Source organism: Triturus cristatus, chromosome 10 (genome assembly GCF_964204655.1).
Source record: "Triturus cristatus chromosome 10, aTriCri1.1, whole genome shotgun sequence".
Classification (NCBI taxonomy): domain Eukaryota; kingdom Metazoa; phylum Chordata; class Amphibia; order Caudata; family Salamandridae; genus Triturus; species Triturus cristatus.
In genome coordinates, this window is record NC_140593.1 from 488,964,521 (window position 1) to 488,980,112 (window position 15,592).

General features: G+C 47.9%; 1 protein-coding gene across 7 annotated transcripts in view; it reads right to left on the minus strand.

Annotated features, from left to right (window-relative positions):
- The window catches only part of WDR37 (WD repeat domain 37), a 632,142-nt gene that overhangs the window by 287,966 nt on the left and 328,584 nt on the right, over positions 1-15,592 (minus strand). For all 7 annotated transcript variants that reach the window (XM_085631908.1, XM_085631907.1, XM_085631906.1 and 4 more), the window contains one exon: positions 14,892-14,968. In XM_085631908.1, coding sequence (XP_085488034.1) covers positions 14,892-14,968 — 77 coding nt within the window. The remainder of the gene's footprint in view (positions 1-14,891; positions 14,969-15,592) is intronic.

Below are 15,592 nucleotides of genomic sequence, written 5' to 3' on the forward strand. Positions count from 1 at the left end.
GCTGTGTAGCCCCTCTTCCCTTGGTGCTTTTGGGCCCTGGGGACCCCACCCCCCAGGGCCTTACCTATTTTAAAAAATTTTAATAATTAGAAAGGGAGGGGGCCTCGTGGCCCCACTCCCGAGGCAGATATGGGCTGGGATATATATATATATATATATATATATATATATATATATATATATATATATATATATTAAAAAAAAAAATCAGAGGGGGCATGCGGCCCCCATCCCCAAGCTGATTTCGGCCCGGGGACCCCATGCCCTGAGCATTGGCCATTGTTTCTTTGTTAAAAGGGGGGCCCAATCAGTCCCCCTTCAACAGGCCATTTTTGGCCCCGGAATCCCCATCTCCCGGGCCTTGGCCATTTATTTTTATTTTAAAAGAGCCCCCCTCCCCAGGCCGCTTTTGGCCCAGGAAACCCCATTCCCCTGGGCATGGCCATTTTTTTTTTAAATCCAATTATTGGGGGGGGGGGGGGGGTGGCTTCGCCCCCTTCAAGGGCCATTTTCGGCCCCAAGGACTCATACCCCGGGACTTGGCCTCTCGTTGGGGACTGCAGGGGGAGCCCCAATGCCCCTGCGGTCCTTGCCGGCTCCCAGCCTCTTGCGGGAGCTGGCATTGCTTTTGGCAGCGAGAGCTGGTAAAATTCTGGATTGTTTTCCAAAACAGCAACAAATTGTTAATCTTGTATATCAGCAACTGTGAAGTCACTAAGACACCCATTGACATCTTTTTTGGTCATAAAATGAATGTCTGGTTGGATTCCACCCATATTGGATGCACCAGTTGGATGAGCTGCGTTGCAGAGAGGTGTAAAAAGGGGCAGCTCTTTAGCGCATACTGAAGGTACCTGGTGGGCTAGTTGGCCCCCAGGGGCCCCCAGTGTTCAAGGGGAATTAAGTCCCCAACTCAGAACGAGCCACGGACGCGTTTGCAGAGTGGTGCAGGGTGGGGGCGGGGCATCCAGCGCGATGCCGGTATTTGCTTTAAAACATTTTTTTAGAAGGGTGGCTGTGTGGCCCCCTCTTCTTTTCCTATTTTTTTGGCCCTGGGGATCCAATACCCCAGGGCCTGACCCCAATTTGTTTAAAAATATGAAAAATACGGCAAGGGGGCTGCGTGGTCCCCCTTCGGAGGCCATTTTTGGCCCGGGGGACCCCATCCCCCGGGTCATGACCAGTATTTATTTCTTTATAGTTGGAGGTGGTGCGTGGCCCCCCTCCTCAGGCCATTTATGGACCAAGGGACCCCATCCCCCGGGCCGGTCTTTTTAAATATTATTTTTATTTATTTCAAGGAGGGGGGCCGCGTGGCCCCCCTCGCGGGACACTTGTGGCCCGGGGACCCCATCCCCCGGGGCCAGGCCACTTCATTGAGGACCGTGGGGGGAGCCCCAATTCCCCGACGGTCCTGCTAGCTCCCCGCCTCCTGCGGGAGCCGGCATTGCTTTTCCACACAGGGAGATGCTGACATGCATCTCCCCATGTGAAAAAGCAATCTGCTTTGGATTTTGGAAAAGAGAGCAGGTTTTCCTGCTCTAGTTTCCAAAATCCAAAGCAAGTTTGCTATTACAGGGCGTGGGGGGGGCCGCGTGCCCCCCGCGGTTTATTATCAAAGCCCCGGGGAGGTGGTGGTCCCCGGGGCAGCGTGGGGGGGATTGGGACCCCCCCACTTTTTTTTTGTTTACAGCCCCGTGGAGGTGGCGGTCCCCGGGGCTGCGGGGTGACTGTAGTGCCCCCACATACATTTGTAAATAAGCCCCGGGGAGGTGGCGGTCCTCGGGGCTGCGAGGGCTCCCGCTAATTTTTGAGGACAATGCCCCCGGGACCTAGCTCACCCGGGGGCCTCATTTAAAAAAAAAAATAATTGGCGGGATTCGCAACCCCAATGCGAATTCCGCTGAAATAAAAAAAAAAAGTGCTTTGTTTTGGCCCTGGGGTCCTTGTGGGACCCCCTGAGCAGGCCTAGGGGGTGAGGGTGTTTCTACCCTGCCCCCTTTTCTTGTTTTTTAACGTTTTTTCTACTGCTTTCTTGTGACTCGGTTCTACAGATTCACAAGATGGCTGCCAACACTTCCTGGAGTGTTGGCAACCAATCACAGTGAAGCTCGTGGTCAGGAGGGTTCGCGAATCCACCGCTGCCATGGATATCGAAACTTTTTCTTTTTCTAATTTCTCAGCAACTACTGAACGGATTTACACCATTCAAAAAAAAAGATATCTTTCTGAACCAAGAGCTACCTATTTGCCAAATTTGGTGTAATTCCGTTCATCAGTTCGGGCTGTAGCTTTGTCTAAAGTTTCCTATGGAAAATTACATGGGGAAAACACATTACGAGACCCCCCTTTTTTCTCGGCCCCCCGCTTGACGAATCACCCTGAAACTTTCCAGTCACTAGTTTTGAAAATTTCTCAAAGATCCATCAACCGGCGCCAAAGTTATTAAGAAAACAAAAACGCTTTTCCTATGGAAACTAGGTCCTAACTATAACTACCTACTGTCGACCGCCAGTAGGTAATACAAACACACAAACACATACATATATTTTCACTGGAAAAACACAAACGTTGAAATAGCGGTATAGTTAGGAGAATATGTCGGTGAAAACAACGTTTTGAACTTTAAAAAAACACAGAAATTCACCAGTTATAGTTAGCAGAGCTAACTATTGATTGTAGCCGGCCATGCAATGCTTATGTCCTCACATATTACATCACTCATGACATGTTCTATGACATCACTCATGACATGTTCTATGACATCACTCATGACATCTCAAATGGCAATTGATGACATCACTTTGGCCTGCCCACCCAGAGGCAGTTCACCCCCCCCCCTGGAGTAAGCCAACTTATCGCTGCGCACGGCCTTCCCCCTCCCTGAGCCTTACTAGGCCCCAGGGGCCTCATCCCCAGATCAGAGTAATTAAGAAAGGGACAGAGCGCGTTGCCCCCCCCCTCCCTAATCCTAATTAGACCCCGGGAAACCCAACCCCCTGTGGACAAAATTCAAATAAAAGGGGCCCCTCTCCCAAAGCCTTATTAGGCCCTGGGGACTCAATCTGCCAGGGCAGTTTTTATCTTGAAGGGGATGGGGGGCCACATGGCCTGCCTCCACAAGTCTCCTTCGGCCATGGGGACCCCATCCTCCAGAGCCATTTTTCTTTTAAAAGGGAGAGACAGCGCTGTCTTCCCCACTCCCCAGGCCTATTATGGACCCGGGGACCACATCCCTCTGGCCATCGTTTTAATAAAGGTAGTATCTGCAAACGGGAACCTCGGACGTCTACCCGCATGCTGCAGGAGCCGGCATTGCTCCAGCCCAGAGGGAGCAGCTATATCTTGTTCTGTTTCCCTACCCCCATCAGTGCGGGCAGGAAAACAGAACACAAGTCTGCTCCCAGTTGGCATGAGAATTTTTAAAGCTCCCGCGTGTTGCGAGTAGACTTTGTGTTTGCTCTGATTTGGCAGGAGTTTTTAAAAATGCTCCCGCCAGACGGGAACAAACACAAGTTTCCCACACTGATGCTGTGTCTCAGGGGAGGGCTTCCCAGGACACAAGAGATTCAGCCCCCTGGGCCATTAAAGGCGCAAGGAGGGGGGGCCATGCAGTCTCGCCTCCCTTTTTTTTTTTTTTTTTTTAAAGTGACGCCCGGGGGCATGGTGTACTAGCGGTATCCATCTCTTTACTGTACATAACCTATCTGCATGTAGGAAATTAGCTTCCCTGCTCTTGTAGGTCTTAGGAGAGACACAGTTAAAGCTTCTCTGACGGTGAGGAAATGGGACTAAGACTACAGATTGGAGTTCAGATTGAAGGAGCCGGTGGAGACATTCGTATTAGGAAGAGCAACAGCAACACCAGGTTTCTATTAACACATTTTAATAGCCTATATATTCTTTGTGGTCCCTCATGACACTGGCCCAAGAATGGACAGTAATTCCCCTAAATATGGAAGAATCCAAAACTGTTTCTTTTTGCTGTGGAAATCATCAATAGTTGCAACAATCTGAAAATAGATTGCTGAAAGAATTTTGTTAGTATATTTTCCTATTGTTTGTTTCAAAGCCAATAAAGTATATTTAAAAAAGAAGCAAAGGATTACAATAACACTAAATGCCAGAAAATCTTTGGAGAATTGTTAGATGAGTCGGGGGCAAAACTGCATACTCTGGGAACAACAATGTCCAACTCACAACAGAAAAATATGTATATTTATTATACTGTTTTAAGAGAGGACCATGAATGTATATCATTAAATCACCCAAGCAGTAAAGATCTCATTAGCAAAGTTAAGAGTTCTAACAGGAAAGATTCAGTTGGCTTGGAGAGAGAGGAAGAGTTGGAAGAATGAACTTGAAGAGAGAGTGCAGACGTATTGTACAGCAAAGAATAGTTTAACTGGGTTTTCACACAATTAAAGCACTTGAGAAGAACAGGCAATTTCAAACTTATGCCTGGCTTTCTGATTATGTGGTGAAACATGAATCAAACTGGAAATATGACGGTAATAGGACAGACACATTATGATAATGTTGTTTTGCCATGTGATTCAGGATTGTGAAATCAGTCAAGAATGTATACCTATCTCATATCTTTTGGTTGTGGATGCACACGGAGGATGAATAATTAATTCTTTTAGATGGAACCATGGTTAGATTTCTTGTATTATGGTTAGATTTATTGTAAGCCCGGATTTATAGTGACTAACAGGGAAAACCTTTGTATCAATCAGGATGTGAGAAGTTATTGTAGGAAGCTGGCTCTGTATATACTATACCAAAGTGAGGTATAGTGTGCACAGAGTCCAGTGGATCCCCAAAGGTAGGCAGAGGTAAAGTTTAATAGCACCTCACTCTCTATTTGTGGTAGTGTGCTCGAGCAGTAAAGCAGTATCAGAGGACAGTCTTAAGCATTTGTTGTACACACTCAAGTCAGCAAATTAATTCACACACTCAAAGACTGAACTTCAGATCAATTGTTTTTGTATAAAACTTTATTTTTATTTTATTTTCTAGAACCAAGCAAGCCTGGCACAGGTAAGTGATAAGTACTTTGCAGTAAATATACAGTTGTAATACAGTTTGGATTTGTAATGGGATATGCACTTTGTTTTGACTTGCAGTATGGTTTCAGAGAAATGCAATACTTTGTAAATACAGTACATAGACATGAATGGGCTTTTCAGTAAAATTACAGGTAAGTTACTTTTGAGATTACTTTTCTTGCTCAGAGAAGTATACCTGGATACTACTCTGGGACATTTCCTGCAAACAGATGAGTAAAATCGTTTTTGTTAGTGCAATTTTAAAGAATTTCTTAAGGCTTTCTAACTCCACACTTAGAAACTTGAAAAACAGTCAATGTTATCCTGTGGAGGAAAGGAATATGCTACTTACCAGTATGCATCTGTTCTTGGCATGTAGAGCTGCAGAGTTGTACACTTAGCATAGGTCGCCATCTGGTGTTGGGCCCGGATGTTTGCAGTTTGTTTTTCTTCTTGGACAGTCTTTGGAAGTCACGAGTTTGGTGACTCCTCCTTCGGTCCGTACTTCGCATGGGCTTCGGCTCCATCCTCAGATTGTTTTTCGCCAACAGGGAAATGATGGAGCGTAGTAATAACAGTGAGAAACCCATGTGTTGTATCTAAATAAGATGTACTGGAACGGATACAGGTAGCCGGGGAGGCGGGTGGGCGTGTACAACTCTGCAGCTCTACATGCCAAGAACAGATGCATACTGGTAAGTAGCATATTCTGTTCGAGGCATATGAGCTGCAGATTGTACACTTAGCATAGATTATATAGCAGTACCCAACCTTAGCGGCGACCACCGGTATCCGTTGCAGCTGTTTGAAAAAGTGTCTTTAGTACAGTCTGGCCCACCCTAGCTTGCTGCTTGGAATGCACATCTACACAGTAGTGTTTTGTGAAGGTGTGAGGTGTAGACCATGTGGCTGCCTTGCAGATGTCATCTAAGGGTATATTCCCTAGAAAAGCCATAGAAGCCCCTAACTTTCTTGTAGAGTGGGCTTTAGGGGGAACAGATAATGTTCTCTTTGCCTTTTGATAGCAAATTTGTATGCATTTTACAATCCACCTAGCTATCCCTGATTTTGAAATGGGGTTGCCTTTATGTGGTGGAGAGAAGGAAACGAACAATTGTTTAGTCTTCCTGAAGGGTTGCGTTCTTTGTATGTAGTATAGTAACGCCCTTTTTACATCAAGTGTGTGTAAGGCCCTTTCTGCAACAGATTGGGGTTGCGAGAAGAAGACAGGTAATTCCACTGATTGATTGAGGTGGAAGGGGGAAATGACTTTGGGCAGAAACTTCGGATTTGTGCGAAGTATGACCTTGCTGTGATGCATTTGTATGTAGGGTTCCTGTATGGTGAACGCTTGTATTTCACCAACCCTTCTAAGGGAAGTGATAGCTACAAGGAAAGCTGTTTTCCAGGTGAGAAACTGTAGCTCACATTTGTGCATTGGTTCGAAGGGCGGACCCATTAGTCGTGTAAGAACTAAATTTAGATTCCATACAGGGGAAGGTGGTGCCCTGGGAGGAATTACTCGTTTAAGGCCTTCCATGAAGGCTTTAATAGCGGGCACTCTGAAGAGTGATAAATGCTGCCTGTTTTGTAGATAAGCAGCGATCGCTGCTAGGTGTAGGCGTATGGATGAATATGCCAGGTTACACCTGTGAAGATGGAGCAGATAGCATATGATGTGCTGTATGGATGCATCTAGAGGGTTGATTGTATTGTTACGGCAGTAAATTACAAATCTTTTCCACTTTGCGGCATAGCATGCTCTAGTGGTAGGACGTCTGGCTTCCATGATGATGTTCATACAATCAGGGGGAAGGTTAAGGTATCCGAATTCTAGGATTTCAGGAGCCAGATCGCCAGGTTGAGCTGAGCTGGGTCCGGGTGCCTGATTTCTCCATGGTTCTGGGTTAGGAGGCATGGGGATAGATGCAGTTTTTGATGTGGTACCACTGACAGTTGTAGTAGCGTGGTGTACCACGGCTGCCTGGCCCACGTCGGAGCTACCAGAATGAGTGTGAGGGAGTGCTGTTGTAGCTTCCTGACCACTAATGGAATTAGTGGGAGAGGTGGAAAGGCGTATGCAAATCTGCCTGACCAGTTCATCCATATCGCATTGCCCTTGGACAATGGGTGTGGGTATCTGGCGGCGAAGCTTGGGCATTTTTTGTTTTCGTGGGTGGCGAAGAGGTCTATCTGAGGATGCCCCCACTGTTGGAAGAATGGGTGAAGAACTTGTGGATGCAGTTCCCATTCGTGTATTTGTTGCGTTTGTCTGCTGAGCAGATCTGCCATGGTGTTTTGTACGCCTGGAACGTGCTGTGCCAGGAGAAAGATGTTTTGAGGAATTGCCCATCTCCATATGCTCTGGGCTAAGCGGGAGAGCTGGGGAGAGTGTGTCCCCCCCTGTTTTTGGATATAATACATTGCAGTCATATTGTCTGTGCGAATGAGGACTGCTGTGCCCGAAATCTGTTTTTGGAAAGATTTTAGGGCTAGAAAGATCGCCAAGAGCTCCAGATGGTTGATGTGGAGCGATTTTTGCTGTGGCGTCCATAGACCTTGCATGGTGAGGTGTAGAAGGTGCGCTCCCCAGCCGGAGAGCGATGCGTCCGCTGTTAGAGTCACTTGAGGAACCGGGTCCAGGAACGGCCGCCCTTTGGAAAGGTTTGTGGTGTTCCACCACTGCAGAGAGTGATGTGTGCGGCCGTCCACCAACACCAGATCCGTCAGCTGACCCTGGGCCTGGTTCCACTGTTGTGCTAGGCACTCTTGAAGTGGACGCATGTGGAGTCTTGCATGGGGCACTATGAAAATGCAAGACGCCATCATTCCTATGAGCTTCATAAACACTCTTGCTGGAAGAGAGTGCTGAGGAAGGAATGTTTTGCGTAAGGCTTGAATGCTTGTGATTCTGGCTGAGTTTGGATAGGCAATACCCTTGGAGGTGTCTATAGTGGCCCCGAGGTATTGCTTTGTGTGAGATGGTATGAGGTGGGACTTTTGGTAGTTCACCGTGAAGCCTAGCTGGTGGAGCAGTTGGATGGTGCTGTTTGTATGCTGCACACATTGGTGGTAGGACGCGGCTTTTATCAGCCAGTCGTCTAGGTAAGGGAAGACGTGAATATGTTGACGTCTGAGGTGTGCTGCTACTACTGCTAGGCATTTGGTAAACACCCGTGGTGCGGTGGTGACCCCGAAGGGGAGAACCGTGAATTGGTAATGTTGCCCGTCCACCACGAACCTGAGGTATTTCCTGTGAGAGGGGTGTATTGGAATGTGAAAGTATGCGTCTTTCAGATCCAAGGTTGTGAGAAAGTCTCCCTGGCAGAGGAGTGGGAGGACTTGTTGTAGAGTGACCATGTGAAAATGGTCTGAGTGTATGTAGGCATTTAGAGGCCGGAGGTCCAGAATGGGTCTGAGGGTCTCGTCTCTCTTTGGTATTAAGAAATATAGAGAGTAGACCCCTAGATTTCGTTGGTTGACGGGGACCTGCTCTATAGCATGTTTTTGTAGGAGTGAAAGTACCTCTTGTTTGAGCAGTGTGGAATGTTCTTGAGACATTGGACGGTGCCTTGGTGGGATATTGGGTGGGGTAGATGTTAGCTCTAGACAGTACCCTGACCGAATAATTTGGGTCACCCATTTGTCCGATGTTATGGACTCCCATACGTGGATAAAGTTTTGTAGTCTGCCCCCGACCGGAGTGGAATGGTCTGGGGGGAGCGGAGGGGAGTCATTGTGCGGGGGGGGTGGCAGAACGGGTGTTGTTGGTTTTGCCCCTGCCCTTATTGTTGTTACCCCTGTAACCACCTCTCTGATTGCCCTTTGAAAAGGTATTTTGAGGAGGGGACTTGTAGGAGGTAGAGGCGTTATCGGTGGAGGAGCCTCTACCTGTGCCACGAAAGGACGAGCGTCGAAAGGAACGTTTGGAGGCTTGTGTTTGGAGTGCCCCCATAGACTTTGCTGTGTCTGTGTCTTTCTTCATCTTTTCGAGCGCTTCGTCTACCTTTGGCCCAAAGAGTGTTTCCTGGTCAAAGGGGTGATTGAGTATGGATGCCTGGACTTCAGGTTTGAACCCTGAGATCCTGAGCCAGGCGTGGCGACGAAGCAGGACACTGGTATTTATGGCCCTAGAAGCAGTGTCGGCTGCATCGAGGGCACACTTAATGGAGGTGTTTGTGATTAGTTTACCCTCCTGTATGAGGTCATGAGCCTTGTGCTTGTATTTTTCTGGAAGGTGCTGCATAAGAGCCTCTAGTTCGTCATAGTGTGCTCTATCATATCGCGCAAGCAGTGCTTGTGTGTTTGCAATGCGCCACATGTTTGCAGCTTGGGAGGCGGTGCGTTTACCAAACGCGTCCAGAAGTTTAGATTCTTTGTCTGGCGGTGGGGCATCTCCTGAGGATTGGGAGTTAGCCCGCTTTCTAGCTGTGGAGACAACTAGGGAATCTAGGGGAGCAGGGCCCTTGATGTAAGCAGGGTCTGTGGGTGCCGCCTTGTACTTCTTCTCTATTCTAGGGTTCAGTACTCTGGCTCTGACAGGGTCTTTGAACACCTCTGTAGCGTGCTTGGTGACACCCTTAAGCATGGGTAAAATGGAAGTAGATTTGTCTTGTATATCAAATGTATCCAGTAGGAAGTCTTCTTCTACTGGTTCACTGTGCATGTCCACCCCATGGTAGTGTGCTGCTCTCTGCACTAAATGATGAAACCCTAAGGAGTCCTCTGGAGGAGACGGCCTTGATGGGTATAGGTCGTCCTGAGGTACATTGGGTATATCAGGGTTATTGTAATCCTCCCATGGATCTGGGGTCCCTGGTGGAGTGGGATCCATTGGGGCGTCCGCCGGGTAATTGTCCGGATCCCCATCATCCGGATCTGGGGATGGGGCCGGATCGTAGTGAGGTAAAGGTGGCGGAGACCTGTGAGGTGGAGGCGGTGGAGGAGGTGGAGTGGGTAGGGGAGGCGGTGGTGGGGAGGGCACTCTGAGGGGAGAAGTAGCAGAGTCCTTCCTTTTGGGTGGAGGAGGAGGAGCCGGAGCATCAAGGCGTCTTTTCTTGGTAGTTAAAGTCAAAAGCCCAGTCTTTGGATCTTTGGACAAAGTCTTTTGTAAAGGGTCTGGTGTAAACAGAGCCAACGGTGTCGAGTCGTCTGTCGGCACCGGTGATTTCGGAACCGGGGGTTTCGATGGTCTGTGTGCGCCATGCTTTTTTGAGGTCTCCGGGTGTTTCGGCGTCGAATGATGTTTCGGCGCCGGAGCGTCGGTGCCGACAGATTTGTGTTTGTGTTTGGTCGGCACCGAGTGTCCAGGCTTCGGCACCGGTGGTTTCGGAGTCGAGCTGGATTTTGCAGTCTTCGGTGCCGGATGCTGTTTTTCGGCACCGGGTGTCGGCTGGCTCGATCCCGAGCTGCCATGAGACTTTGGGTGCTTCGACACCGGGCCCGAAGGTGGGGTGATCGAAGTTTTGGTTTTGGTTTTGCCCAGGCCGGCAGGCGAGGGAGTAACCTGAGTCTCTTTGGTTTTCGGCGCGGGGGTGGGAGGGGGCATAGTACTCACGGCCCGCTGCGCTGGTGTAACGTCCTCCACGTCGGAGTCGTCGGCCTCGGAAGCGCTGACGACGTCTTCCTCCTGCTCGGTGTGTGTTTGCCCCGAAGCTTCGGCGTCGTCTCCGAAGATGTCCGGTGGAGCTGCCGAGGATGAGTGCGCCATGGTGCGTCGAGCTCTTCGATCTCGGATGGTCTTCTTCGATCGAAAAGACTTGCAGGCGGGGCAGTCTCTAGCCTCGTGTTCCGGAGAGAGGCAAAGGTTACACACCTGATGGAGGTCGGTGTGGGGAAATTTAGACCCACATTTTGGGCACTTTTTGAACGGAGTCCTTTCCATCGGCCGGGACCGGAGTCGCGGAGGGCCCGAAGGCCGGTGTCGATGTACGGGATGGAGAAAAGTGCCGCTTCGAGAGATGAAGATGATGAAGGAACTCGAAGAATCGAGGATTTTCCGTCGAGGCTGGAACCGTAGAAGTTCGAAGCCGGAGCACGAAGTATCACATCCGAGCCCGATGGCGGAAAAAAACAATCTGAGGATGGAGCCGAAGCCCATGCGCAGTACGGACCGAAGGAGGAGTCACCAAACTCGTGACTTCCAAAGACTGTCCAAGAAGAAAAACAAACTGCAAACATCCGGGCCCAACACCAGATGGCGACCTATGCTAAGTGTACAATCTGCAGCTCATATGCCTCGAACATAGTGTTATCCGTTTTGAGGTAAGTATTTGGTAGTGGGTGTTGAGGTTCTGGGGGTAGACTCAGGGGTCCCCCAGGGTCAAAGATGCACTCTAGTTACATACTCCGCGACTCTAGGGCGGCCGGGTGCAGAGTGTTGAGGCCCAATGTAATCCAAAGGGTGATAGGGTGCCTCCGGTTAGTGGCTGTTGGCAAGCAGTCCACTTAGTTGTGGGAGCAAAGCTCCTGGTCTTTAGCTCAGGGCAAATGGGGAAACAAAGTATCACCAAAGGTGCACCCTCAGCGGCACTAGGGCGGCCGGGTGCAGGGTGCTGTTTCGACGTTGGGCACCCTGTTGTTTTCAATGAGGAACCTCTGGTTTGCAAAGGCACTGCAGGCTTGGGGATGAAGGTCTTCTGGGTGCGACCACCACTTCGAGAGGTAAGTTGGGGATTGGTCAGGCACCGTCGGTTTGGGCACACAAGGCCGTGGGGCGTCGGGTGCAGGGGTGCCTTTTAGGGTCGGCTCTTCTTACCAGCTCCTGGTCGCAGTTGGGGGGACCTTCTGGATTTAGGTTGCAGGCGTCGGCTGGAGGCTTGAGGCAGGTCAGGGGTCGCCGGCTTGAGGCAGGTCAGGGGTCGCCGGCTTGAGGCAGGTCAGGGGTCGCCGACTTGAGGCAAGTCAGGGGTCGCCGGATCGAGGGTCAGGATCGCCAGGGTGACCTCCTCATTGTGTTGGGCCACTAGAGCTCGGGCCGAGGACGGCGAGTACAGAGTGGGGTGGATTTGCGGTGTCCAGCCGGAGTCAGAGGTTGCAGATGAACAAATCTGGTGTTCAGCAAAGTCAAAGTCTTTGTAGTTGAAGGCAGGCAGATTCTCTGGGGTTTTTGAGGTTGCTGGCTGCAGGACACACCGGGATTTCGCAGGAGCAGGTTTGAGGGGGAGACAGGCCGGTGGGGCTGGGGCCAAGTCAGCGGGCGTCTTCCTCTTGTTAGCTGCTGCACGGCTGTTCAGTCCTTCTTCTTCTTCTTGTCTGAGAAAGCAAATTTCAGGGGTGCCCCTAAATACTAGATTTAGGGGCGTTACAGGTAGGTAAAAGGTAGAGACTAATGGTTCCCTTCCCTGGGGTGGGTACACACCCTATTATGCCACCCTCCAGTGGGAGGGGGATATGAGCCTGTCTCTGGTTGGCTGAGTCCCCCATCTTCAAGATGGCATGGACTGAGAGTTGGGCTTCACCTCGCCTCCCCCACCTGAGGGATGGAGTTGGCAGAAGTGGGCACACTTCTCTTCCTAACTTGTTTTTCACGCCTGTTCTCCCGCCTAAAGTGGGGGTCAGAACCAGTGGGGACCAGTTGCTGAGAACAGCAAGTGGCCTGGGGAAGCTCCCAAAGCCGGAAAGCCTTTGAAGCTTCCCCTTCGTGAACCCTGCCCATCCTGGGGGAGTAGGCTTGGCACCTCGTCCCAGGATGTGCATTGTTTCAGGCCCCAGAGAGTAGCAGGCTCTCGACCCAGGGGTCCAGAAACATGTCTGGTGGTGGCAGCTGAAAGCAGCACTCAGCCTGGACACTAGTGATAGGTTAGGTATCAAGGGCATCTCTAAGATGCCCTCTGTGTGCATTTTTCCTTAAATCCCACACTGGCAGTGTGGGTTTAATGTGCTGAGAAGTTTGATACCAAACGTCTCAGTTTTTAGTGTAGCCATTATGGTGCTGTGGAGTTCGTGATGACAAACTCCCGCCACCCTATGCTCTTAATGGCAGCACTGCACTTATAATGTCCAATAATGGACTAAGACACTGTAGGGGTACAGGGCTCATGCATCTGTACCCTCACTACTGGTACAGTGCACCCAGCTAGAGGTGGGACTGACCTTGGACAGGGCATTGGGTTGCAGGCATGGCACACAGAGATGTGTGCCATGTAGACTCTTAACTTTGTTCAGCACCAAAACACACAGCCTGCAAAGGCAGTGTGTGAGTGTAATGGTTTGGTACAGGACCTCTAAGGGTGTCACAGTAAGTGCTGCAGCCCTTAGAGGCCTTCTCTGGTCACAGTGCCCTGGGTACCTGTGGTACCATTTACCAGGGGCTGACCTGTGGCCAGAGACGCCAATTGGGTTTAGGCTTCAATTAAGTTTTAGGGAAAGAACATAGGCCCTAGGTACCTGATTAGCAGGAGCCCAGGGCACACTCAGTCAAAGTACATCAGCAATTCAGAAAAATGTGGGGGCAACCATGCAGAAAGAGGGCACTTTCTCACAGTTATGATATAAAAACAACTAAAAATTAAAGAGGAGGCAGCCTTCTGTTAACATAAGGAAGAAAGGCTTCTGTGTCCACAGAAGGAGAAACGACGTCAGTATAACATACTATGCAGAAAGATTTCTCGGCTAGAATCATGGAATGAAAACACGCAGACAGGAGAAGGAAAAAATAAAAGATGGACTCAGGCAAAGTAAATCCTTATTAGGAAAGAGGCAAGACACTGATTATTTCCAAAAAGGATCAGAATTAAATGTGGAGAACACATTACACCAATACATTAAAGGAAAGAAGCAAATCCATGACCTTTGTGAGGTTTAGGGAAAGGACGATTTATGTTTGAATTTAATTACTCTGTGATTTTGAGATATAGATTGCTTTTATTAGTATGATCTATTTTTGTCTTTAAAAACTGGATTTGGATGAAGTACTACATATTGATACCCCTTACGATTGTTGTTTACCAAAATACATTTGGTTTATTCAGAAATTTAAAGTTGATGGAGGTTTAGATTTCTAACAATACATTAAATGAATTTGAAAAGAAACTGCATTTAATTACTCATTGAAAAAAACTTATTTGGGGTGAAAAGATTTGGTCTGAATACAAAGGAAGGACATTTTGTTTAAAAGCAAGTGAATCACCCCTCACAAAATTAGTGTTTGATGTGGTTGGTGAAATATAAAACACAATCATGGTTCTCCTGAGGGACAGAGGCAGGAGGCTCTTAACAGCTGACAACATAAACAAAGCAAAGTTACCAAAGACAGGTAAAATGTGCATATTTTAAGAGTATGGAAATTAAATGAATAGTTTGTTGTAGACTGGGAGACAGGTAATGATGAAGTCAACGTGGATAATGAAAGAAATATGGCAAAGTAAAAAGATGGATGGTACCTCTTTCATGGGAGACTGAAAATGGACAGCTGTATGAGGGGAGTGATAGGAGTCCACGTGAAAGGCATGCATAGGAGGAGGCAGAAGAACATGTGTTTGAACAGTGTGCAAAGCATGGTAAAGATTGTGCTTCAACATTCTAAGTGATGTCAGCTGTAGAAAAATTCATGATGACTACAGTTTAGCTGGGTTGGTGAAATAAAGAATTAACAAAGTCTGTTTGGAGTTTATACTTCATTTAGTCAATTAAAATTGTGAATAATTACCAGACATGTTTTCTTTTCACGGTCCAAAGATGTGTTCTATACTACTTTAATGCATAGTAAAATGATTTGTGCATTAAATATTTGTAAAAAATTTTTACGCATCTAATGTGATGATTGTTTTACAATATGGATACATTACTTTATATATCTGAAAAAAAAAATCTTTTAATTGGTATGCCTGTAGAGCTTACCGTAGTTTCTGCAGCCGGCTGAGGGGTCGGCAGCTGCACCATAAACCTCCAGATGTGCGCCGTTTGGTCTCCAGATGCTGCAAATAAAAGGACAGATTCCGTTGGCACATTTCCATAAATGACTGCTAATTTAGCTAATCTTTTGTTGGTCACGTTGTGATTTATAACACTGATACTAATATGCTGCAAAAACTTCACAGAACTATAAGTGTGAAAGTTTAGTTCAATATCTGTCAAAATTAACATCTCTAAATGAGGTGAAGGCCCATATACCTTAAAAAGAAATGTGAGAATAATTTTATCTTATGTTGCAGAATTATTCTCTATTCATATTAAAAAGAAGTACGTCTGTAAAGTATATAACAACTTATGCACTTAGTTAAATCTCCCCATAAACCGGTAAAAATATTTTCTAGTAGTTCTTCTTTAAATCCATTTCAGGAACTGATGTGTATGAAAGGTGCTGTCCTGATGGGAGGTCCAGATGAAGCAACAGTTTTTGGCCAATAATGACTTTTTGGAGGCTCACATTACAGTTTCATTTGGAATGGATTTAAGATTCCTAAAGTTTGTCCACTGCCTGAAACTTGTCTACAAATGTTATCCACAACTAATTCGTTTTAGAAAGATCCCGTGATGGAGGAAAGGCTACTCGACTAGAATAACAGTTCAAGTGTCCTAAGACTCAGATTTTTAACCTA